Source organism: Ranitomeya variabilis, chromosome 3 (genome assembly GCF_051348905.1).
Source record: "Ranitomeya variabilis isolate aRanVar5 chromosome 3, aRanVar5.hap1, whole genome shotgun sequence".
NCBI lineage: Eukaryota > Metazoa > Chordata > Amphibia > Anura > Dendrobatidae > Ranitomeya > Ranitomeya variabilis.
Window position 1 is genome coordinate 340,897,077 of NC_135234.1, and position 25,274 is coordinate 340,922,350.

The 25,274-nt window shown below is 42.3% G+C and overlaps 1 protein-coding gene across 6 annotated transcripts in view; it reads left to right on the forward strand.

Moving 5' to 3' along the window:
- The window catches only part of LOC143815984 (MAP7 domain-containing protein 1-like), a 132,264-nt gene that overhangs the window by 63,051 nt on the left and 43,939 nt on the right, over nt 1-25,274 (forward strand). Inside the window, exons 3-11 of one of the 6 annotated variants that reach the window (XM_077295852.1) lie at nt 4,945-5,013; nt 11,025-11,188; nt 13,995-14,109; nt 14,580-14,690; nt 16,243-16,365; nt 16,461-16,600; nt 19,069-19,202; nt 19,323-19,585; nt 19,674-19,896. In XM_077295852.1, the coding sequence (XP_077151967.1) occupies nt 4,945-5,013; nt 11,025-11,188; nt 13,995-14,109; nt 14,580-14,690; nt 16,243-16,365; nt 16,461-16,600; nt 19,069-19,202; nt 19,323-19,585; nt 19,674-19,896 (1,342 nt within the window). Of the gene's footprint in view, nt 1-4,944; nt 5,014-11,024; nt 11,189-13,994; nt 14,110-14,579; nt 14,691-16,242; nt 16,366-16,460; nt 16,601-19,068; nt 19,203-19,277; nt 19,586-19,673; nt 19,897-25,274 lie in introns of all 6 variants that reach the window. The other 5 variants (XM_077295849.1, XM_077295851.1, XM_077295848.1 and 2 more) reach the window with 5 other exon arrangements.

Here is a 25,274-nt window from a genome sequence, read left to right on the forward strand (position 1 = left end):
GTTTATGGCATTTTGGTTTTAAAAAAAGCCATCATGGTTTTTAAGCCTTTCGTGGGTGACTTCTTTTTGTTAAGCATTGTAGGGTATGTGCACATGTTAAGCATCTGCCGCGTTTTTGTCACGTTTTTTCTGCACAGTTTGGTCACAAAATCTTTAAGAATTTCCTAGTGCCAGTAAAGTGAATGAGATTTCTGATGTCTCGTGCACACTCAGCTTATTTTTCCTTGCAGATTTGAAACTGCTTTCTGTGTTTTTTGCAGCAGTTTTCACCTATTCTAATAAATGGGGATAAATGCACCAAAACTTTTAGAATGCTTTTTTCCTGCCATGACATCAGTATTTGAAGCAGATTTACAGCAGATTTTTCTGGTGACACTGCTGAACATGTTCACATAACCTTTAGGCTGTGTTCACATTTTTTATTGCAAATTAAAAGCTGTTTTTACAGTGCCAGTAAAAGCGATAAGATATTAAAAATCTCATGCACGCACTTTTTTTTTCAGGACTGAATTGGAAAACGGCAGCATGTCATTTCTTTCAGACTTTTTGCTGATTTTCCTTTGTGTTTTTTTCACCCACAAAAAATTAAAACGTAAAAAATGCAGCAAATAACACAGATTTTTTTGCTGAGTTTTTTAATTGTTTTTGGTGAATAAAAAAAAAAGTTATTACCGTAATCATGTGCTATAGACAAAGCACATATGTAATATGCCCCCGAAAACTGCAAAAAAACTAAATAAAAACACTGAGGAAAATGCTGAAAAACAGGCATTTTGAAAGCAACGTTTTATTTGCCAAGACAGCAGGTTTTGGCTGCAAAAATGCTGAGTATGAACATAGCCTAATGTGTTTTTTTTCCTCCTAATTAAGCATTTGATTTATATAAAGCTTTGATATAATCTGCTTTATGTACATCATTAATGCATAACTTTAATAAAATGTGTCAACCTTTGAGCACAATTTTACATGTTCCAACCTGCAATATAGTTCAGAATTGCATGTTATGGTAATTTCTGTAGACTTTAGAGCTGAAATGTTTTTTACAGGCTCATTGTCTGCAGAGAGTTTACTCCAGTGATTTAAGGCCCCGTCTCACTAAAGGTACCTTCACACGAAGCGACGCTGCAGCGATAGCGACAACGATGTCGATCGCTGCAGCGTCGCTGTTTGGTCGCTGGAGAGCTGTCACACAGACCGCTCTCCAGCGATCAACTATGCCGAGGTCCCCTGGTAACCAGGGTAAACATCGGGTAACTAAGCGCAGGGCCGCGCTTAGTAACCCGATGTTTACCCTGGTTACCAGCGTAAAATCTAAAAAAAACAAACAGCACATACTTACATTCACGTCCCCCGGCGTCCGCTTCCTGACTGACTGAGCGCCGTACAGTGAGAGCAGAGCGGTGACGTCACCGCTGTGCTGCTTTCACTTTCACTTTGCGGCGCTGAGTCAGAGGAGGAAGCAGACTGCAGGGGACGCAATGTGAGTATGTGCTGTTTGTTTTTTTTACATTTTACGCTAGTAACCAGGGTAAACATCGGGTAACTAAGCGCGGCCCTGCGCTTAGTAACCCGATGTTTACCCTGGTTACCAGTGTAAAATATCGCTGGTATCGTTGCTTTTGCTTTCAAACACAACGATACACAGCGATCGGACGACCAAATAAAGTTCTGGACTTTATTCAGCGACCAGCGACATCACAGCAGGATCCTGATCGCTGCTGCGTGTCAAACGAAACGATCTCGCTAGCGAGGACGCTGCAACGTCACGGATTGCTAGCGATATCGTTATAATGTCGTTTCGTGTGAAGGTACCTTAAGCGATTTACCAACGATCACGACCAGCGATACGACCTGGCCGTGATCGTTGGTAAGTCGCTGTGTGGTCGCTGGGGAGCTGTCACACAGACCGCTCTCCAGCGACCAACGATCAGGGGAACGACTTCGGCATCGTTGAAACTGTCTTCAACGATGCCGAAGTCCCCCTGCAGCACCCGGGTAACCAGGGTAAACATCGGGTTACTAAGCGCAGGGCCGCGCTTAGTAACCCGATGTTTACCCTGGTTACCAAAAAAAACAAACACTACATACTCGCCTTTCGGTGTCCAGGTCCCTTGCCGTCTGCTTCCTGCTCTGACTGAGCCGCCGTACTGTGAGAGCAGAGCGCAGCGGTGACGTCACTGCTGTGCTCTCACTTCTCACTGTACGGCCGGGAGTCAGTGAGAGCAGGAAGCAGACGGCAAGGGACACCGAAAGGCGAGTATGTACTGTTTGTTTTTTTTGGTAACCAGGGTAAACATCGGGTTACTAAGCGCGGCCCTGCGCTTAGTAACCCGATGTTTACCCTGGTTACCAGTGAAGACATCGCTGGATCGGTGTCACACACACCGATTCAGCGATGTCAGCGGGGCCTCAACGACCAAAAAAAGGTCCAGGCCATTCCGACACGACCAGCGATCTCGCAGCAGGGGCCTGATCGCTGGTACGTGTCACACATAGCGAGATCGCTATGGAGGTCGCTGTTGCGTCACAAAACTTGTGACTCAGCAGCGATCTCGCTAGCGATCTCGCTATGTGAGACGGGGGCTTTACAGTCTGAAAAGCTTTTAAAGTTGGTCAGCCGAGAGGCCAGTTAATGTGTGTCTGTCAACAGGTTTGTTGACTATTTCCAGTAACAATCAGTCTATATTCACATCATGTTTTAAAGCCTCCGTTTCACGTATATGCTGGGAAAAGTACCCAACATGTATGTTGGATGCAGGCATGAACGCTGCTTTACATTGGTGGCCATCATCCATGGACAAAAAAGGGAATCTGTCAGCAGGATTTAAAGGGACGCTGTTGACACAGAATGACTGCTAAAACCAAATACAGGCTCTCGGTGCTTCACAGTGGGGCCGATCATTTAAATACACCTTCCCACCCGCTTGGTTTCTATCGATCTCCGTCATTCTCTATCCCTATGAAGCCAAAGCTGTCAATCAAGGAAGAGGGGGTATGGTGGAGAAGATGGTGGCGGTACTTTAACTTTCCTCCACAAACTATGTATATGTGCATGTAGCTTTTTCAAAGACAAGTCCAGCGATACCTATACATGGCCAGGCCCTTACTCTGTTACTGAGAAATCTCTGTTTGGATCTATGTACAAATGAAGCTGAAGAGCAGCTATTTGTAGATCTGAAGCCCCTGTCACTCCAGCTTTATTACCTGCCCTGTGCTGCCTCCTACTCTTTGACTGACCAGTCATTTCCCTGAAAACACACAGCATATAGGCTGTCAATCAAGCAGGAGGAGGCAGCACTGGGTGGGAAATAGAGCTGGAATGACAGAGGCTTCAGATTTACAGCCTCATTTGCATATCAATTCAAACTCTGATTTCTCAAGAACTGAGGACCAAACTGGCCAAGTAAATGTATACACATATAAATAGCTTCGGATATGAAATCATGCTGATTTATTCCCTTTAACAACTTTTTTGTGATATGCTAACGTACACCGGCCAACAAGATACTTTTTTGCCCTCTACCTAGCAAAAGACCCCGTGGACATGTTAATGGTCAGAAACTTTCTCAGCGCATGTTAAACATAGAGCAAAAAAGCGCAATGAATATAGCCTCAGCAGAATTGTGACCAAAGCTCCAGACTGTAATACAAGCCCTAATTCTGGATCAATAGTAGATGGTGTATTTACGTTACTCAGCTAGTCTATCTATGAATCAACTGTAAAATTGTTAAAAAATCCTGACCGTTTATAGTCATCAGCTATATTGAATATATTTCTTCATAGTCTCAATGAAGCTCCCTTAGAGTCCAACCCAAGTTTACCAGATGGATTTGTGTGACAATGTTAATGTCACGGCCATTTTGCATGTTTACTAACAATTACCCCTGATAATGAGGGCAATTGTAGTATATTACAAGTAAATATTAGGGACTGTCTATTCATGCAGTTCATTAATATATTCATGTAGTCTTATCTTAGAACTTCTAAACAATGCATGAGATGAAGAAAGCCGGTTTTCCTAGACCTTGTTTTGTTTCTGCTTATATACCTGCTGTCATTTTACAAATATTATGCACATATTAACTGGCATAAATTTAATTTTTAGCAGTTAAAAGTATACATGCAGATAATTTCCTGATGTGTACATCATTGTATCCTTACAATGATAACCATTGCCATTTTGACCTTTTTAACACTATTCCATGTAAGTGAAAAAAGGACTACTGATATATGAAAAATTGAAAAGTAAATGTTCCAGCTCTTCTTAATAAAATTCTCAACTTCATTCCCTGATGGTTAAAATATAAACAGCTCCTCGGACACCGCTATATCGTACATGAGGACATGAGCGACGCGTTTCGATCACTGCCGCGATCTTTATCATCAGCTTTGATAAAGTCGACCTTCATATACACTTCTATGGCTGAAGGATGACCGCTACAACTTGACAGTTTTGATCATATATTGCATTCTTACATTGTTTTAATCATTAGATATTTTTCCTTTTGTTGTTTTTAAGAGTCATTGTCCTTCCTTCTGGGACTGCATCAGAATCCATGAAAGCAGGATTCAGATATGCCCAGATATACAGGTTATTTGCATTAAATGAAGCAAACTGAGATCAAAATCTGAAAACTTGGCCATTGTTTGCGCTCCTTTTCAGCAATGAAGTCTATACTATAAGGATATTGTGGCCATTTGAAATGCTAGACACAACTAGAAAGAGGCACAAGTTGAAGCCATAATGTCACACTTTGAACTGTTTGCCTTTCTAATCTTATTGATTGTATAAGGAGTACACCTGGATCCATTTGTTGGGATTGTGATAATCCCCCTTGAACCCTTGAAGTCAGGAACGTACTGCCAAATGTAGTGTGATCAGGATGTAAAAAAAGCACAAATATTCTAAATGTACTAGAACCTATGTTTGAATTTTCTTGCAGACACCCAAAAGGCAGAACAACGACAGAAGCAAGCAAAAGAAAGGAGAGAAGAAAGAGCCAAATATCTGGGTGAGTAGCTAACAAAACGTTGTGCGCTATTAATCTAGCGTCATGCTATAGAGGCTCTGTCTCTTCCATCACAAGTCTTCAAATTTGCCCTTGCCAGGAAAACTCGCAAGTCAAACACATGAATATTTCATTTGCTGTGGAGGCTAAATGTCATAAATATTTCACTTCTTCCAGACACATAGGAGGCAGAGATCTCCTGTCTTCCCTGTGGTGTGTTCTTTGATGTGCCCTCTTCACCCAACATACTCCACTGCGCTAAATGCATGGTATATGTGAATTCCACTTTACCCAAAGGCAGGCTATAAGAAATACAAATTGCCAGTAATTCAATTAGATTGAGTAAAGGAATAAGTTGTGCAACTCCTAGTTAATTATTTTCACCTCCAGTCCTCTTAGACTGAAGTATAAAACACATTCTTTGTAAAGGTACCTTCACACTGAACAACTGAACAACGATATCGCTAGTGATCCGTGACGTTGCAGCGTCCTGGATAGCGATATCGTTGTGTTTGACAGGCAGCAGCGATCAGGATCCTGCTGTGACATCGTTGGTCGGAGCTAGAAGGCCAGCACCTTATTTCGTCGCTGGATCTCCCGCTGACATCGCTGAGTCGGTGTGTGTGACGCCGATTCAGCGATGTCTTCACTGGTAACCAGGGTAAACATCGGGTTACTAAGCGCAGGGCCGCGCTTAGTAACCCGATATTTACCCTGGTTACCAGTGTAAATGTAAAAAAAACCAAACACTACATACTTACATTCCAGTGCCTGTCGGGTCCCCCGGCGTTCTGCTTCCCTGCACTGTGTCAGCGCCGGCTGGCCGTAAAGCTGGGCACAGCGGTGACGTCACCGCTCTGCTTTACGGCCGGCGCTTACAGTGCAGGGAAGCGGACGCTGGGGGACCCGACAGACACAGAATGTAAGTATGTAGTGTTTGTTTTTTTTTACATTTACACTTGTAACCAGGGTAAACATCGGGTTACTAAGCGCGGCCCTGCGCCTAGTAACCCGATGTTTACCCTGGTTACCCGGGGACTTCGGCATCGTTGGTCGCTGGAGAGCTGTCTGTGTGACAGCTCTCCAGCGACCACACAGCGACGCTGCAGCGATCGGCATCGTTGTCTAGATCGCTGCAGCGTCGCTAAATGTGACGGTACCATAACTCTCCCCTTTGTGACACTTATAGATATAGATGAATGTCTACGTTCCCAAAACCCACCCACAGTTTCTTTTTTCCATGTGGTCTGTGCGTTGTCTGCTACATATAAAGGAAGCGGAATAACCGTTCCTAGAGTACAGAGATCCTTTCAAGTGTGAGGATGTCGCTGTGGCTCTGCCTGAATTCTACATGACTGGCTAGATGATGACTAGTAACTCATGTTCTGCATATCAAGGCACTGAGCTGGGACGGCGTGACACAGCAAGCTTAATGAACTGCATGCTCATGCTGAAGACCGGAGGAGGAGGAGGATGCGTGAAAAGCAGTGATCTGTTTGAAGAATTGCTACTTCTAGTGAATTTAGTTCATTTTTCTTATTTTTGTTTTTGCACAGTTTATTTAATTGCAATTTTGGTATGTTAAACTGGCCTCATCATGTAATATTGGCTGCAGGCTGGATAAAACGTAATTTTTGAAAAAAAATTCTCCTTTCTAATGTGGAGACATTAGCTTGTAAAGTTTAGATTCTAATTCATGCGAGAGGGGAGTGTCCTTTTCCCCTGCATGACGTTAACCAATCATAAGCAAGAGGTGCCAACACAAACAAGCCCCTAGAAAAGCCTAGTACTGGCTTTCTTCTGAGACAGAATAACAAACAGCTGTGCTCTTCTAAATGATCTCCCTGCTAGCATTGGCAGTGTGGAGCTGAGCCATGTGTCTCTATACAAGGGACCAGCTGATCAGTGAGGAGAGCAGAGCTTGGTGTGATTACATGTCTCCCAGGAGAAAACCAAGTCTGACTTTCTCTGGAGGCTTCATCATTCTTTTTTCTGTCATGCAGGAGGAAAAGGTACACTCAATAAATATATTCGTGCTTTTTGGTCGAAGCATAAACTAGAATCTAGACTTTACAAGTGAATAACAAGGATTGATGAGAAGAAATTAAAATAAAAAACCTACTTTTTTATTCAGATCTGCTAGTTGAAGGTCATTTTTAAAGGGAATCCATAGCCAGATTTTTGCTACCCCATCTCAGAGCAGAATGATGTAGAAGCAGAGACCCTGATTCCAACAATGAATCACTTACAGGACTGCTTGCTATATAAATTAATAATCTTCTCCTAATAAAAGTGATTTTTATTACTGAAGGGCTAGAAAACTTGCTGCAATGTAGTCCTCCATATTCATCAGCTCTGAATAAACCCACCCCAACAATCATTGGCATCTTTCTGAGCACAATGTGCTTAGGCAGGAAGCAACAAATCCACGATGGAGGTGGGGTTATATTGGTCTCATGAATATGGAGGACTGCGTGGTGGTAGGTTTACTAGTCCTCCAGTGATAACATCACTTTTATTAGTAGGAGATTATCTATACTACTCGATGGAGGCCGGATTGCGGTAATGTCACGATGGGGGCTGCAGCATTGAGAAATGCTCCCCCAATGTGCTCACCCACCTATCCACTCAATACTGACATTACAGCAGGAGATCGCAGAGATTACATTTTGTGAGGTAAAATATTGTTTAAAAACGGTCCAGTGAAATATTTTACCTCACAAAATGAATCCACTGTGATCCCCAGCTGTAATGTCAGTATTGTCTTTTGCTTCCTTGCCTGCCCAGGAGATGTGGTATGTTCTCTACACGGTCAGACACAGTCAATTTTTAAAATGAACTTTCGCTCCTGAGATAACCCCTTTAATGTGACCGGCTTCCTCTGCCTGTAGACACGTTGCACATCTGCCGCCTGGATCAGCCGAATGATTCACTGCACCTGCGCGTACTTCGCGCAGGTGCAGTAAATCAGACCGCTGCCATCTTTGTGCAGACAGATAGCGGCGGTCGCATTAAAACTGTGCATGCTCTCTCCTCCTGTACAAAGATGGCGGCGGTCAGTGAATCATTCAGCTGATCCCACCAGCGGCGTGTTCGTGACGGTGTTCTGCTGGTGGTACCGCGCAAGAGGCTGTGTGTGTGGTGTGACGGTGTTCGGTGGTGGTATTGCGCAATAGGCTGGTACCAGCAGCAGTTACCATATTGAGACACCCATCACTTGGGTATCCCAATATGGCAGTCGGTGAACTTCCTCTGCTTGGAATTCTGGGATATGGTGACATCTGGACAAAGCAGGAAACGAAAACATTACAAGGCAATTATATAAATAGATAAGCTATACATCTCAGGAATCTGGGGTCTCCGTGTCTACATCATACTGGTCTCAGAATTCGGTGTGACCGATTCCCTATAACTGCATTTGTGGTGCCATGCATTTTCTGCCATTAAATACGTTATCATCTCCGCTTTAACATGGCACCTTATACATAGCACACCATGTGGTTGTTATTTAGCAAAATCTGACATGTTGGTCTGGTTGCTTTTAGTTCCAAGCAAGACAAGGCAGAGTTTAAGAGAAGAGTAAAAAGTCCAGCTCTCTGGCATTTCTCCAAACCTTGTGAGATTGCCGGATTAGAGATATTGATCAGATTCTTTAGAATGTTTTTATTTCCGTCCATAAGCATTGATCTAAACCTACTGCGGACCGTTAAGGCGGTGCCCTGGCTTCTCTGCAGTCCCCAATGTCACCCTACAGACACCAGTGGATGCTGGAATAGAAGAGGCTCTGTATACAGACTGTGCAGAATGGATGCTTTCGGCATTGTGCTTGTTATGCCAGTGTGAATGGCTTGCTGTTATTACACATTTTAATTACCATACATGTGTGCACCAATTAAATCTTTTTATTGGGCAAAAATAAATGAGAAAAAAAACTCGGCACATTTTATAGAAAAAAATAATGATCCCATATTGTACATTGTATGGTAAATGTCCTCCAGTATGCTTAAATGAGTCAGTTCTACAAAGTGCATGTGTACTTCATGTCACAAACATGCTCTGTCCTGGGCCTGGCAGGTCCTCTATGTACCTAACGCAGTACACCGCTGGCATGTGATTAGAGCTGTGTGTGAAGGCTGCTGGCGGACTACTCACTTCACTAGTTAAAGAAGCGCTCCCATCAAAGCTATCCTTTTTATATATTGTAATTGTCATATTATATAGCACTGTGTACTTACAGTTGCTCATTTTGCTCTTCTACCCAGTTAATTTTTCTGTTTTGCATTAGGTTTATAAGCTGACTAGCCAAATCCTTCTATGTCCTGTGTTGAAAAAGGAGATCAAATTTCTCTGCGCAAGTCATGAGTCACTGCAAAAGTCAGTGGCAGGGGAGGAGTGGAGCAGCGGTCAGGAGTTGAAGAGGGGGATGATAAATGCAGGGACTCTACAGCAGAGAAAAAAGAAGAATGAAATAGGTTGTCCACTACTTTATCATTGATGACCTATCCTCAGGTCATCAATGTCTGATTGGTCAGGGTCCAGCACCCCCGCCGATCAGTTGTTCTCTGTGGTGGCTGAATGGACATGCTCAGTTGCGGAGCTGCTCAGTCTTCTGAGTGGGCACGCTGGGTACTGCACATCTGCCTCCTATTGATTGGAATTCATATCTGACAATGAAGTTCTTTACTTCTTCTTATGATATCAGAGGGTTTTTTTTCACTGATACATATAATTGATGCATATGTTTCAGTACTTTGAAACATTATGTTTGCAAATAAAAAGATGCAGAATATTTTGTTTTGCCAATTTTCTGATATTTATTTAGAGGAAACTTAGCAATTCAAATAACTAAAACATGCCTAAACTCTATTGTGAATTATAAGCAGTTACAGGATTGCACTACACACTTTTGTCCTCAATCAGTGACTGCTCCCCTTTGAGACCCCAAACAGCAAAATGCATGTCAGGGGCCGATAGGGGGGTTGGAGTGGTCAGGACCAACTATGGGTAAGCTATTTAATGGGTGCTATGGCTTGTCATGTTACTAACACGCAGATATATCCCACTGGTAGTTACTTAGACTTTGTTATTTGGCGCTACCTGTGTGCATTTATAATACCCATCTACCCAGCTTTCCCAGGTCTTACCATTTGACCCCGTACCCATCCCTTGCCTGCCTTCATGTCTCCTCCTATTCTTATGTATTATGTTTATCTGTACTATGTCTTATCTGTTTTTATTGTGATGCTTTTCTAAAAATGTTATATGTATATTCATTCATTGTGGCTTGTTGCTACTCCTTTTCTTCAAATTTTGACATGATAGAATACTGAAGACTCAATCGACTAAATAGATAATGTAATAGACTAGCTACTAACAATGTTATAATGATGATGAAATAATAAAGCAATTTTTCTATAAGCCTGCATGAAAGGTGTCATAAGTATTTACAACCCCTTCTGGATCTTGATAATTAAAGCCAATCAGAATCTTTAAGCATCATATTTGTTTTCAGCATTACAAAATTGGTTGAGTTCATCTTTTTTCACCTCTTAACCAATTTGACTGTAGAACTGAATATCTTACGCCTTTTTAAAACCCCTTTTAAGCTCAAGGTCAGGGCTTTTTTGAAACATGAAGAATACTAAGAAGTTGTAGTACTGACTAATTTAGACACATTTGAGGACCTATTTTATTTCTGCTCTAGATAAGCCCTTTAACCAGGAAAGTTAGGAAATCACACCTATATACTAGGAATTGTATGAACAGTAGGTCCTTCATGTGTACTATTATTGAAATTACTGTACACTAGCTACTATGGCTGCCCATCAACAACACGTAGGCTGTTATTAATGGCAGCATATTTTGCTGACGGATTTTCAGGAGAACTGAAGATTCTAATTCCCTGAGACCAATCTTCTATATTTATGCAACTATATATCCAAATAGATAGTACAGATTTTCCTCATCATGCAGCTCAAGCATGATCTCTAACCACGCTTTCTAATTACCTGCAGCTGCCAAGAAGAATGTGTGGCTTGAGAAAGAGGAAAAGGCAAAACAACTTAGAGAGAAACAAATACAAGACAGGAAGAAGAAGCTAGAAGAACAGAGGCTGAAGGCCGAGAGGAGAAGGGTCATACTGGAGGAACGGCAAAGGTTAAAGTTTGAGAAGAATAAGGTACGTCAGTGTGAACAGTCAGTGCTATGTGGTGGCTTCTCCTACTGTCAGTATGACTATACTGGGCTTCAGTAGCAATAGAAATCACCTAAAGAAATGCAGAATAATTATAGTTCAGTATATGAATTTTCTCATTTTCATTGGAATATCGGATTTATTATTTCTCATTAGCTGTGGGAGAGATGCAAATGTAACGGATTATGGCTTAGGAAGTTTAAGGCTATGTGCACACGTTGCGGATTGTATGCGTTTTTGCCGCATTTTTTCGCCGCGAACACTCATACACAACACCCCATTGAATTCAATGGGATTCCGCAATGCTGTGCTAATGCTGCGTATTTTTCCACAGCGTAATCGCATCACGGAAAAATACTTAGCATGCGCATTCTTTGTGCGGAATCGCGGCGATTCCGCACACATAGGAATTTATTGATCCGCTTACTTCCCGCATGGGGCTATGCCCACCATGCGCAAAGTAAGCGGATCATGTGCGGATGGTACCCAGGGTGGAGGAGAGGAGACTCTCCTCCAGGCTATTAAAAAATAATTAAAATAAAAAATTGTTATATACACTCACCTTCTGGCGGCCCCCGGATCCAGCCCAGGCCTTAGCGATGCTCCCGGCAGCTCCTGTTCCCAGCAATGCCTGGCGACAATGACCTGTGATGAGGACGTAGCGGTCTCGTGTGATGCTATGTCATCTGGGGTCATTGTCGTGAGGCATCGGTGGGAACGGGGCCATCGCCAGGATGGGGAAAGCTGCGGGGGACACCAGAAGGTGAGAATATCACAATTTTTATTTTAAATATTTTTAACATTCCATCTTTTAGTATTGATGCTTCCTAGGCAGCATCAATAGTAAAAAGTTGGTCACACTTGTGAAACACTATGACAAGTGTGACCAACCTGTCAATCAGTTTTCCAAGCGATGCTACAGATCGCTTGGAAAACGCTAGCATTCTGCAAGCTAATTACGCTTACAAAACGCTAGTATTTAGCGGGACAACGCATGCCAATTCTGCGTGCGTATTTCCCGTGGCGGGGAGTTGCGGAATTGCCGCGGAAATTTCTGCGGCAATTCCGAACGTGTGCACATTGCCTAAAATTCAGAAAATCCATCAGCTAATTCCGTGTCCATGGACAGTAGTCTTTAAACTGATCTGGGCTGATAAAACAGCACTGTGTTACTTCCAGTACTTGAAGCTTGTGGGTGCCAATGCAAAATCTCCAATGTGGCCCTCAAGTAACACAGCTATTTAATAGTAATAGTCCTTTCATATGGGGCAAAGGGACCTTTGGACTTACCTAGTTTAAAGGGCCAGAGTTCAATTGCAACCTCTGCACCTATTATAGTTACGCCTCTGATTACTACATATTTATAATTTTACACAACAGACCATGTTATCTTGGATAAGTCTTGCTATTTATCTAGTGGATACCTGCCCGTACTGAACAGTTTAATGATTATAGGAAGGGGGCAGTGTTCACTTTTATGGGCATTTTGTCTTCATACTCCTAGCATCCAGCTAGCCTGTCCTAAACCTGTGATTGCACATAAGAAAACCTTGATACTATGATGAAGAATCAATGAAAACACAACGATGTCATTACCTGTAGGGATGACACGTGCGGTCTAGCATGTTCTGTAGCCTCGCAGTGTATATCTCTGTGACTAATGCACAATACTCTGTACAGACAACGGCAGCATCTCATCACATATATAACAAACTACCCAGCTTATCATTATATAAGAGCTCAAGTACATTGATGAATGAGGGAAATGTAATATTTGCATGCAGCTGAACAGTGGGTCCCAGGCGTCAATGTAACTTGCGGGACCTTGGCACCCCAGTCCGACAATGCCAGTATTTATGATGTTATTCTTTTTAGGATGAAACCTTTTTTTTTTTTTAAATCAAATATTTTTTTATTGAAGAAAACAGAAAGGATGACATTACATACATAAGCATGCATTAGTGTACAAGTAGTATTACTTTCCTCATTTTTTAACCTCTGACAAGTTCTGCAGAGGCCAATCCAGGAAAGTCCAGCCATCCCCACAGATATTCTTATAGTGTTTCATCTTGCCCCTTTTCATGTATACGCTCCGTTCCATAAGAACTACACAATTGACTCTATTCACAAATTCCTTCCTAGTAGGAGGATTTTCATCTAACCAGTGCAATGTGATAGTCTTCCTTGCAGCATAAAGCAGTCTGGCTATTGACAGCCTGCCCCATTCATCCTCTACACCTCCTCTACATGTCCTAGAATACATGTCAATGGCTTTCGAGTAATAGTTGTTTCCGTCACTCTTTCCACTAAGTTTAGGACCACAATCCAAAATGCCTGTAATCTTGGACAAGACCATAGCATATGAAGAATATCCGCTTCATCCATCGTACATCTCGGACATCCAGAGTCCACCCTTAGTCCAGCCTTTTGGGTCCTGTATACCCTATGTATAGTGAATAACTGATACACCCTCCCGGATTCACTTATGGATATTCTAGGGACATATTGTAAAATCGACTCCCACTGATCATCCAATATGTCTCCCAAATCCCTTGTCCATTTAGATCTAGCCATCAATGGGTGTCTGTCCAAAAAGGTATCTAACAATCCCCTGTAAATTATGGACATATAGGATGGAACTTAGTTGATAAGTTTGGTGGTCTTTTTTAATTTTTCTATATGGTTCAGAAGTTGTCAGTGGAAATGGTAAATCTATTAATATCCCACATTTGTCTAAACCTACTCTATCTTTTGCATGTGTTTGTAACTGTATTATATTGTCACCTGTTAGGAGAAATATGAAGCAGCCGTCAGCCGTACCACAAAGAAGACGTGGGCAGAGATTCGTCAGCAACGATGGTCATGGGCTGGTGCGTTAAATCAGAACTCTCCAGGACATAAAGGGGGTAAATAAAAGAAGTACTGCATATGTTACTGGTACCTTTTAAGAAATCTTTCTAATTATCTTTCGGCGTTCCGCTAATCCAACAAAAAATCTAATGTCTATGTTGGCTGTCAGACATTCTCCTAAAATCTGAGGCTGGGAAAAAAATACAAAAGGATTGGACAGGCTGGATTTTTATGGTTTCTCATGGAGTTCTTTGGATGCTGCTTATCCCCCCGCTATATGAAAAAAATGAACATTTGCTTAGAGTTTGGCCATAGCTGCATGTTAATAAGGGAGGCTGGACTTTGAGCTTTTAGGTGGATGGCTATGTAATGTTTCCAGCCAACTACACTCCTGTGGCGATGTGTATGTCGGGCCTGGGGCTAAATCTCTCTAAACCTAGTTGTTGCATGTAGGCTAGAAGGCTGATCTAATAATCAGATACTTATTGTATTGTGCTGTGCTTTTCTTGTTTCTCCTAAACTTTAGCTGTAAATAGATGCTCAGTGTCTGCCGTAAACCTTCCCAGGCATGTAGACTCAATAATCAACAAGCGATTATCTAAATCCTCAGCCACCCTATGGAACTCACCAAACAGAAGTAAGTGTTGTGGAAGTTTTCTCATTCTATGCAGGGATGGCTCTTCCTCATCTGTGTAACAGCAGGCCTTGCGTAATTCTGACATCCTAGACCTCAGCATGCCCTGGAATTTACAGTGTGCGGTGAATTAGGTTTCTTGCTTGAAGATCACAAAGAAGTTGGGGTGTTGCTGCGGGACATCTGCTTTAGGATGTGCAGACACTTTTTTTTCAAGAAGTTTATTAATGGCCAAGTCCGTGTATACAAATGAAAAAGACAATATAAAAAAACTTGCGGCTTAAAAAGACTCTTAAGACTGTGGATTGCTGTCTGTTTCTCTGGAATGTAGTTAGTTACCAGTTTTGGCCTCCCAACTATTTCCAGGGCGGATAGCAGAGGAGGAAGCTTGGCCATTGTGGAACAGTAAAGTTGCTGGCCTGTCCTTTCTTTTGTAAATATACGACTAGACTTACCGCGGATCTGAAGATGCGAACTCTTGAAATGAAATAACTGCTGCAATCTTCTCCAACTATTGATATGTTGAGTGAAAATCACAATTCATGACTGCACCATCTTTTCACTGTTACTATAGAGTGTCATGCCACAAAACCCGAGTGGTCAAGTGCTAGGATACATGTAGCTTTGTCACTACAATTCTCCCAAAATATTGGTTACAAAGGAACACGTTTTGTAATTCGCAGTAGGTATACATTTTCTATATCATCTAACCTATGTTAAAGAGAATTGACTATAATATGAATATAACCAACATTTTTAAATATATCTGTTTTCAAATTGGCCATTCGAACAGGAGCAAAGTTAACATTTCCTGGTTTCTACGTATCATTTGTTAGCTTTGCCGTATAGACTGTGACAGGATGAGCAGTAACATATTATCATTAGAAGGTGGGAGCTATTGTACTGCTGTTGGCCTAGCTAATGCATAATACCAACACTATACACACAGGTAATACACTCTATGTAGCTTGTTATTGTCTGGTCGCTGAGGGAAGGGGCCATACTCCCATCACTTTCTGGAGACAGTAATAATCTGATGTTTCTCTGGCAGTTTACAGCCAATCTATTAGGCTGCCATAAAGCACTTGTCCGCCTGTACTATCTATGCAGACATTGTGCCACATACATTGTTGATTTGGCACATCTTGATACCCAAGTTAGACACATTTCCTTACATACCCTCTTGGTTGGATTACATTTAGACTAATAATTTGTACCAACATTTGATGCAATTTTACTCCTTTTTTTAAACTGTCTAAAAAGACATAAAAAATTGGCACAAGATACTGCATGTACACCAGTTTCTTGGCACAAATTGAGCCAGAATTTCAGCACATTTACTATTCTGTGCTCCAGAATGGCTTCTGATGCCAGATGATCAATATTTAATCCACGTTTTCTCAACTGTGAGCATTTTTTATATGATGGAAATATTTTTAAATATATTACTAACATTTAGTATTTTTATTTTCACTACCTATTAGTGCCTGTTACCTATTCACAATTGGTGTTTCTTTAATTTATTAGTGGCGTTGACCTGCTTATCTCTTGGCAGACAGGAGCTTGCAGCTGAGCCCATGGGAGAGCAGTATTGTTGACCGTCTGATGACACCCACCTTGTCCTTCCTAGCACGAAGCCGCAGTGCTGCAACACTCCCTGGTAACAGCAGAGAATTGAGTAAGATTTTCAGTGGTGTGTTTCTGTAGGTAAACTGCGCTTTAGTCCTCTTTCTCTGGTGTTCTTACTTTCATACCTTTTTATATCTTTACCAGGTGCACATGTATGTCCCCGTTCTGCCTCTGCAAGTCCACTTACACCATGTAATAATCACAAGCATCGTTGCTCAGAGCGTCGTAGGACCACCGCCGGGAGTCCTGATGTAACGCCAAGGAAAAGGAATGATTCATCCCCAGTAAGTAGCCTCTACATGTTGGAGGCTTTATTTAAAGGGAACCTGTCAGCAGGATTGCAAAAAGAAAGGGGTAGCGGACACCGCACAAATACATAAATCAGGGATCAACATATGCATATGTAAAAGTGCAAACCAAAACGAGAAAAGGATACGCATAACAGTGGGATCAATTAATAATCTTTATTAAATATATCAACACAAAAAGGCACAGGAAGACACAATTTAAAAGCATTTAAAAGCCCACATGGCAAAAGAACAGACCAAACATGGTCCTCCCCAGGTAATAAATAAACGAATAGATTATCATTTAAACACTTTATAGCATCCACATGACCTAAATAATGTTGTTGTTTTTTTGCCATGTGGGCTTTTAAATTGCGTGTCTTCCTGTGCCTTTTTGTATTGATATATTTAATAAAGATTATTAGTCAAGGTTGATCCCACTGTTATGCATATCCTTTTCTCGTTTTGGCTGTCTGCAGAATTGTGCACAGTAACCTACACACAGTGTCAGTTTGGCACCGTTATACTGATTAAAATGACACCTTGGTTGATGAAATCCGTCTTGTGGTTGTTGTGTAATCTTTTTTTGAGTTAATGATATGCTCGTGCTCCGGAGCGGTCTGTGGGGGGTCTTCATGTGGTGCTCTGATTAAGTATTCACAATGCAGCCTGCTGATAGGTCACTCAATCAGTGACCCGCCCCTTAGTTTGCATAATGAATATTATATGTACATACTGAAAAAAACAAACGTTCTGCAGGCAGGTGGCGGCCGTGGCACTTGCGCTGCAGCATAATCGTGTGTGTACTGTGTTTATAAATAATGTGGTTGAGGTTATCCTGAAATAAAAAACATTTGAAAATGGCGCCTGCCGTGCTTGTGCAGTTATCGGTGCTTATAGAGGTGATCCGATAGCTGCTATTGAGCAGGCGCCACCTGCGTCATTTGCTGGAAACGAAAAAAAAAAAAAAACCTCCTCCAAGATGGCACCTGCATCGCCTGTGCAGTAGCAGCTATTGGTGATATAGAGGTGATCCGATAGCTGCAATTGCACAGCCATCTTGAAGGAGGACAATTTTTTTTGTTTCTCTACCATGATGGTGCCCCAGCACCTGTGTAGTTGAGTCGGCAGTCAGGGCAGTGGGGTACTCAGTACCGGGTCCGGTCACAAAGGGGTGGTCACGCTGGCAAAAACCCGGTTCGTGGCCCTGGGCGCCCAAGTAAAAGGGGCGGTCTTTAAAGGGGTTGTGGAAATAAGGAAAGTTTGTGACACCACCTGTGGTTCTCGGTCAGAGGTGACTGACACTGCTTAAAGGGGTCCTCTGGGGGTGATGGTGCTGCAGCAAAGATGGTGTTGCTTCCCACAGGTGAAGCGGTGTTCCCAGGGCTCCCGGTGTATTTGGCAGGGATGGTGAATACCGCAAATAATTGGAGGACACAGGGTTGCAGTCTTTACCTGGTTTACTGAGATGGTATTCAGCCTCAGTCCAGGGTACCAGTAACAGGTGTAGATGGAGTCCAGCCTGAAAACAAGTAAGGATCCCTTTGGCAGGTCAGGTTAGGGGCCTTCCACTTCTGCTCTGCTTTCTGGTCCCTTGCTGCCTGTAGTCCTAGCAAAGTACCCTTTTCTCTCCTGTCCTGGGACAGGTACCTGCACGGCAGGCAGCCTGAGCTGTTTACTTGGGGTCTCTGGCACGGTGACTCCAGGCTCTAAATTGCTGCTGTGCTTCAGGTGTGGTGTGGGCAATTTACATGTAGTCCTATACCCTCCGGTTCTGCTGCGGGGCTTGCAGTTCCCCCATTGTGGTACCTGAACTCCTGGGGTGCCACAACTATCGGATCAACTCTATATCACCAATAGCTGCTACTGTACAGGCGTGATGGGCGCTATTTTCAAATGGATTTTTTTTAATAGGATAACCTCAACCACATTATTTATAAACACAGTACACATGCGATTTATTCTGAAGCGCAGGTGCCACTTGCAGCATCTGCCTGCAGAACGGTTTTTTTTTAGTATGTGCATATAATATTCATTATGTAAACTAGGGGCAGGTCAGTGAGGGATCAATGACCTGTCAGCAGGCTGCATTGTGAATATATGATCAGAGCACCACATGAAGATCCCCAAAGGCCGCCCCGGGGCATGGGCATATCATTAACTCAGAACTGAAAATAAAGATTAAACAACAACCACAGGACGGATTTAATCACCCAATGTATCATTTTATTCAGTGTAATGTCACCGACCTGACAGTGTCCGTAGGTTACTGTGCACAATCCTGCCAACAGGTTTCCTTTAAGTTAAAATACAAAGTAGCTGTTAAATATGTTATCAGAATATAAGTCATCCCATTGAGATTCTAGGATTTTATTTTTAATTTGTTACATTCTGTAGAAATGAGAGTGATTTAATACATCTTTGCTATAAATATGCTTGGTTAATTCATCTCTTGTAATCCTTAGAAAAAGAAAGAAAAGAAGGAGAAAGATAGAGAAAATGAGCGTGAAAGAAGTGCTCTAGGTAGGGAACGTATCCTGAAAAAACGCCAGTCACTTCCTACAACTAAAAGCCGCATATCCTCCACACCTGACAAAAGGTCAGTTTTACTAAAGAAGGCAAGTTTTTTTTCTACTTGGAATCTGTTAGTAATGGTGTCTGTCAATTTCTGCAGTTTGAAGTCTAAAAATCGTCCGTCCTCGCCATCTACCCCTACCAGGCGACCAGTTTCACCCTTTCCAAGTCCATCTGCACCACTAACCCCAAAACCGCCTTCCCCAAAGGGTGCTCAGGTGACACCCAAGTCTAAAGCAAAGACAGATAAACTGAAGGAAGAGAAGACCCCAGGAAAGGTCAAAGAGAAGAAAGCAGAACATAAAGTTGACAAAGAGAGACAGCCATCACCTGCACCTGAACTGGAGGAAACAACAAAAGCCCAGGAACCACCAGAGAGTGCCTCTTCGACCATCACACCAAATATAGGTTTGTACCTGGCAGCTGGACGTCTACCATCATCTTAAATGTGTCGCTCTGTAAATATTTTATTAAAATAGTACCTTTTATATTCCAGACAATGCAACTACAGTTTCAAGTCCTGCTACTCCTGCACAAGCCGTCATGCCTATTTCTGCTACACTGAATGTGTCTTCCCCAGCTCCCTCTCCAAGCAAGCCAATGGCGGGCACAACTGATAAAGAGGAGGCTGCCCGTCTGCTTGCAGAGAAGAGACGGCAGGCAAGGGAGCAAAGAGAGAAGGAGGAGCAGGAGAAGAGGGAGAGAGAAGAACAAGAAAGGTGAAAACTTAAAGATATAGCTTTTGGGGGTTGGGGAACAGCCAGGGACTACTTTGTGATTAGTGTGGTTTGCAATGTACAGAGCAACAATTGGCATTTTTGTGATAGAAAAGCCCCAAATAGAGGCACTTCAAGGGAATCTTTATATTTATACATGGATATGTTGGATCCTGCAAGTAAAAACATGGCATTACATTACTACTTACTAGAGATGGTGCAAATCGATTTGCAGGATTGATTCACAGTCCACGTTGGCAATCTGTTGACAATAGCCAGCTTTTACCTGAGGGCATCCCTGGCTCCTCTTTATATTATCTATCCTGGAACGATGTCATTGTTACCGCGTGTGATGTACATCCAGTGTTGCACTAGTCTTGCTAATCAAAAGTAGAACATGAGTTGCGGGCAGGTAAGAAGAGGTTAGTAGGACCCCTGCCCTGTCGGATGGCCACAGATTGCTGGTCCCATGAAAAATATTTGGAATTGAGAGTCCTCAGTGGTTGATACCTTTTAATGGCTAACTGAAAAGATGGTAACAAATTGCAAGCTTTCGAGACTACACAGGTCTCTTCATCAGGCAAAGACTAATACACATTCTGAAGAATCACATATTTATGCACAACATAGCACAGAAAAAAAAACATGGATAAGACAGGTGACATGAAGCAGAATTACCATGAGTGATAAACAGTTATGTCCATAAATATTGGGCCAGTTCTTAGATAAGGAATGTTTTATTGTCCTCTGATTGGGGTCTGGGTCTGTTGTGATGACCCCCTCATAGTCTAAGGGGCAAGTTCCTTAGTTGATGTAAAAAAAATTCTCACCGCCACACAATAAGAGAAAAAAGAATGGATCTACCTGTGCAATACATTTTTGTCTTCCAAATCATAACATTATGGACATGAAATTACTTGTGTTAAAAGGTAACTTCAAAACTCAGAGAGACAGAAGAGTCTGGGAATATAAACTGATGACGACCTTTGACTGTTTTAGTGCAGGAATGAACGTGTCACATGGATTTATGTCTTTTTACATCAACTAAGGAACTTGCCCCTGAGACTATGTGGGGTCATCACAACAGACCCAGACCCCAATCAGAGGGCAATAAAACATTCCTTATCTAAGAAGTGGTCCAATATTTATGGACATAACTGTTTATCACTCATGGTAATTCTGCTTCATGCCACCTGTCTGATCCATGTTTTTTTTTTTTTTTTTTCCTGTGCTATGTTGTGCATAAATATGTGATTCTTCAGAATTTGTATTAGTCTACGCCTGATGAAGAGACGTGTAGTCTCGAAAGCTTGCAATTTGTTACCATCTTTTCAGTTAGCCATTAAAAGGTATCAACCACTGAGGACTCTCAATTCTAAATATTTCTCTATCTACTGGCTAACACGGTACCAAGATATATATCTTTCCTGGTCCCATGAATTGATTCACAACATTTCTGCTACACCCTGTATAAATTAGCAAGTTTTCTTAAATTGTTCACAGATTCCCACATATTCACACTCCTTTACAGAAGTATTGTTGCATATGTATCGCTGTTCCAGAAACCTCAATTTACCTTTTACAGTTAAGTCCATATATATTTGGACAGAGACAACATTTTTCTAATTTTGGTTATAGACATTATCACAATGAATTTTAAACAAAACAATTCAGATGCAGTTGAAGTTCCGACTTTCAGCTTTCATTTGAAGGTATCCACATTAAAATTGGATGAAGGGTTTAGGAGTTTCAGCTCCTTAACATGTGACACCCTGTTTTTAAAGGGACCAAAAGTAATTGGACAATTGACTCCAAGGCTATTTCATGGACAGGTGTGGGCAATCCCTTTATTATGACATTCTCAATTAAGCAGATAAAAGGCCTGGAGTTGATTTGAGGTGTGGTGCTTGTATTTGGAAGGTTTTGCTGTGAAGTAAACATGCGGTCAAAGGAGCTCTCCATGCAGGTGAAACAAGCCATCCTTAGGCTACTTTCACACTAGCGTTAACTGCAATACATCGCAAATGCGTCGTTTTGCCGAAAATACGCATCCAGCAAAAGTTCTTGCTGGATACGTTTTTTCGTCATAGACTAACATTAGCGACGCATTTGCGACGCATTGCCAAACGTTGCGTCCGTTTTGCGACGCTTGGGCGTGTGGTAGCGGACCGTCGGGAGAAAAAAACGTTACATGTAACGTTTTTTGCTCCCGACGGTCCGCTTTTTCCAACCGCGCATGCGCGGCCGGAACTCCGCCCCCACCTCCCCGCACTTCCCCGCACCTCACAATGGGGCAGCGGATGCGTGGGAAAAATGCATCCGCTGCCCCCGTTGTGCGGCGGAGACCACGCTAGCGTCGGGAACGTCGGCCCGACGCACAGCGACGGGTTGTTCCCAACGCTAGTGTGAAAGTAGCCTAAAGCTGCGAAAACAGAAGAAAAAACCTATCCGAGAAATTGCTACAATATTAGGAGTGGCAAAATCTACAGTTTGGTACATCCTGAGAAAGAAAGAAAGCACTGGTGAACTCATCAATGCAAAAAGACCTGGGTGCCCACGGAAGACAACAGCGGTGGATGATCGCAGAATAATCTCCATGGTGAAGAGAAACCCCTTCACAACAGCCAACCAAGTGAACAACACTCTCCAGGAGGTAGGCGTATCAATATCCAAATCTACCATAAAGAGAAGACTGCATGAAAGTAAATACAGAGGGTTCACTGCACGGTGCAAGCCACTCCTAAGCATCAAGAATAAAAAGGCTAGACTGGACTTTGCTAAAAAAACATCTAAAAAAGCCAGCACAGTTCTGGAAGAACATTCTTTGGACAGATGAAACCAAGATCAACATCTACCGGAATGATGGAAAGAGAAAAGTATGGCGAAGGCGTGGTACAGCTCATGATCCAAAGCATACCACATCATCTGTAAAACACGGCGGAGGCAGTGTGATGGCTTGGGCATGCATGGCTGCCAGTGGCACTGGGTCACTAGTGTTTATTGATGATGTGACACAGGACAGAAGCAGCCGAATGAATTCTGAGGTATTCAGAGCCATACTGTGTGCTCAGATCCAGCCAAATGCAGCAAAACTGATTGGTCGTCGTTTCATACTACAGATTGACAATGACCCAAAACATAAAGCCAAAGCAACCCAGGAGTTTATTAAAGCAAAGAAGTGGAATATTCTTGAATGGCCAAGTCAGTCACCTGATCTCAACCCAATTGAGCATGCATTTCACATGTTAAAGACTAAACTTCAGACAGAAATGCCCACAAACAAACAGCAACTGAAAACCACCGCAGTGAAGGCCTGGCAGAGCGTCAAAAAGGAGGAAACACAGCGTCTGGTGATGTCCATGAGTTCAAGACTTCAGGCAGTCATTGCCAACAAAGGGTTTTCAACCAAGTACTAGGAATGAACATTTTATTTAAAATTATTTAATATGTCCAATTATTTTTGGTCCCTTTAAAAACAGGGTGGCACATGTTAAGAAGCTGAAACTCCTAAACCCTTCCTCCAATTTTAATGTGGATACCCTCAAATGAAAGCTGAAAGTCGGAACTTCAACTGCATCTGAATTGTTTTGTTTAAAATTCATTGTGGTAATGTCTATAACCAAAATTAGAATAATGTTGTCTCTGTCCAAATATATATGGACCTAACTATATATTGAACAGCTTATATCCACTAATGTATGGGTCATTTAAGGATGTTTCCTTCTAAAACTGTATCGGTCACTAGAATAACCATGCCCATCTAATGTCACCACAGTGGCCGGCTAGGTAAACACTACTCGCTGCGCTTGGTGGAATGTTTCTAAACTTAGTTGTTCTTGTTCTTTTTTTTTTTTTTTTTTTTTAAATGTTTATTCCTGTTTTCCCAGCAAATATCTAAATCAAGTTAATGGGTTGGTGCAGCAGGTTTTCACTTCATCAGTATTGCATTTCATCTCCCTTCCCAGCCGTTCCCACAAATTTCCCCACCACTCCTCATCACCAATACCTCCCAGCACTGTTATTGACAGCCAAGACCTTCCTAAAGGCTGGGAAAATCTACCATGTTCTATCATAGATATTCACATATGTGTCATTACCCTTAGTGAACTCAGTTCTTGCAGCAGATGGTGATAGAAATGTAATATCCACTGAGAGTGCTGCGGGGGAAGACTGGCTCTGTCTCGCTGCAGTGCTGTGGAGAGTGCAGCTTCTACTGAGCATGAACTAGATTTTGGGGTCAGGGAGAACGACTGTGAAAAGAACTTGTCGATCAAACTAGGTGCTTGGAGCAGGGCTGACACCAGGTTTTTGTGGGCCCCGGGAAAAAGAGTGTCAGTGGGCCTCTATAACAAGTACCACGATTCATGATGCACAGATACAGCAGAGAAACACAGGTATAGTGCAATTACATGAGTGATATATATTGTAAATACGACAATACCTCAGAAACCGGCAAATCCTCGCAGCGCACAGTGCGTGCCCAGGGGGAATTCAAAAGTTTATTTTAGATCGGACAGTATAGTCCTCCACAGAGTGTTATGGGCACCACATAGTTCCATACATTATAATGAGTTCCCATATTGCTCCTTACAGAATGGGCCCCATATATTGCTCCAAACAGAATAATGGACCCATTTAATGCTCCATACAGAATAATTGGACCCCATATAATGCTCCGTACAGAATAATGGTCATCATATAATGCTCCATACAGAATAATGGACCCCATATATTCCTCCGTACAGAATAATGGACCCCATAAAATGCTCCATACCGAATAATGGTCATCATATAATGCTCCATACAGAATAATGGACCCCATATATTGCTCCGTAAAGAATAATGGACCCCATATAATGCTCCCTACAGAATAATGAACCCCATATAATGCTCCCTACAGAATAGTGGACCCCATATAATGCTCCGTAGAGAATAATGGACCCCATATAATGCTCCCTACATAATAATGGACCCCATATAATGCTCCCTACAGAATAATGAACCCCATATAATGCTCCCTACAGAATAGTGGACCCCATATAATGCTCCGTAGAGAATAATGGACCCCATATAATGCTCCCTACATAATAATGGACCCCATATAATGATCCGTACAGAATAATGGGCCCCATATAATGCTCCATAAAGAATAATGGGCCCCATATAATGCTCCATAAAGAATAATGGACTCGTATAATGATCCGTACAGAATACTGGACCCCATATAATGCTCCATACAGAATAATGGATGCCGACCCTGGGTTGACGATATGGTTTACAGCCTGAATACAGTGAATGGCTGGACTCCTAAAATGCTGAGTTTTCAGAAAGGATTATAGAGTCATTCTGGGATGGATTTGCAAAGTAAGTACACCATCCTC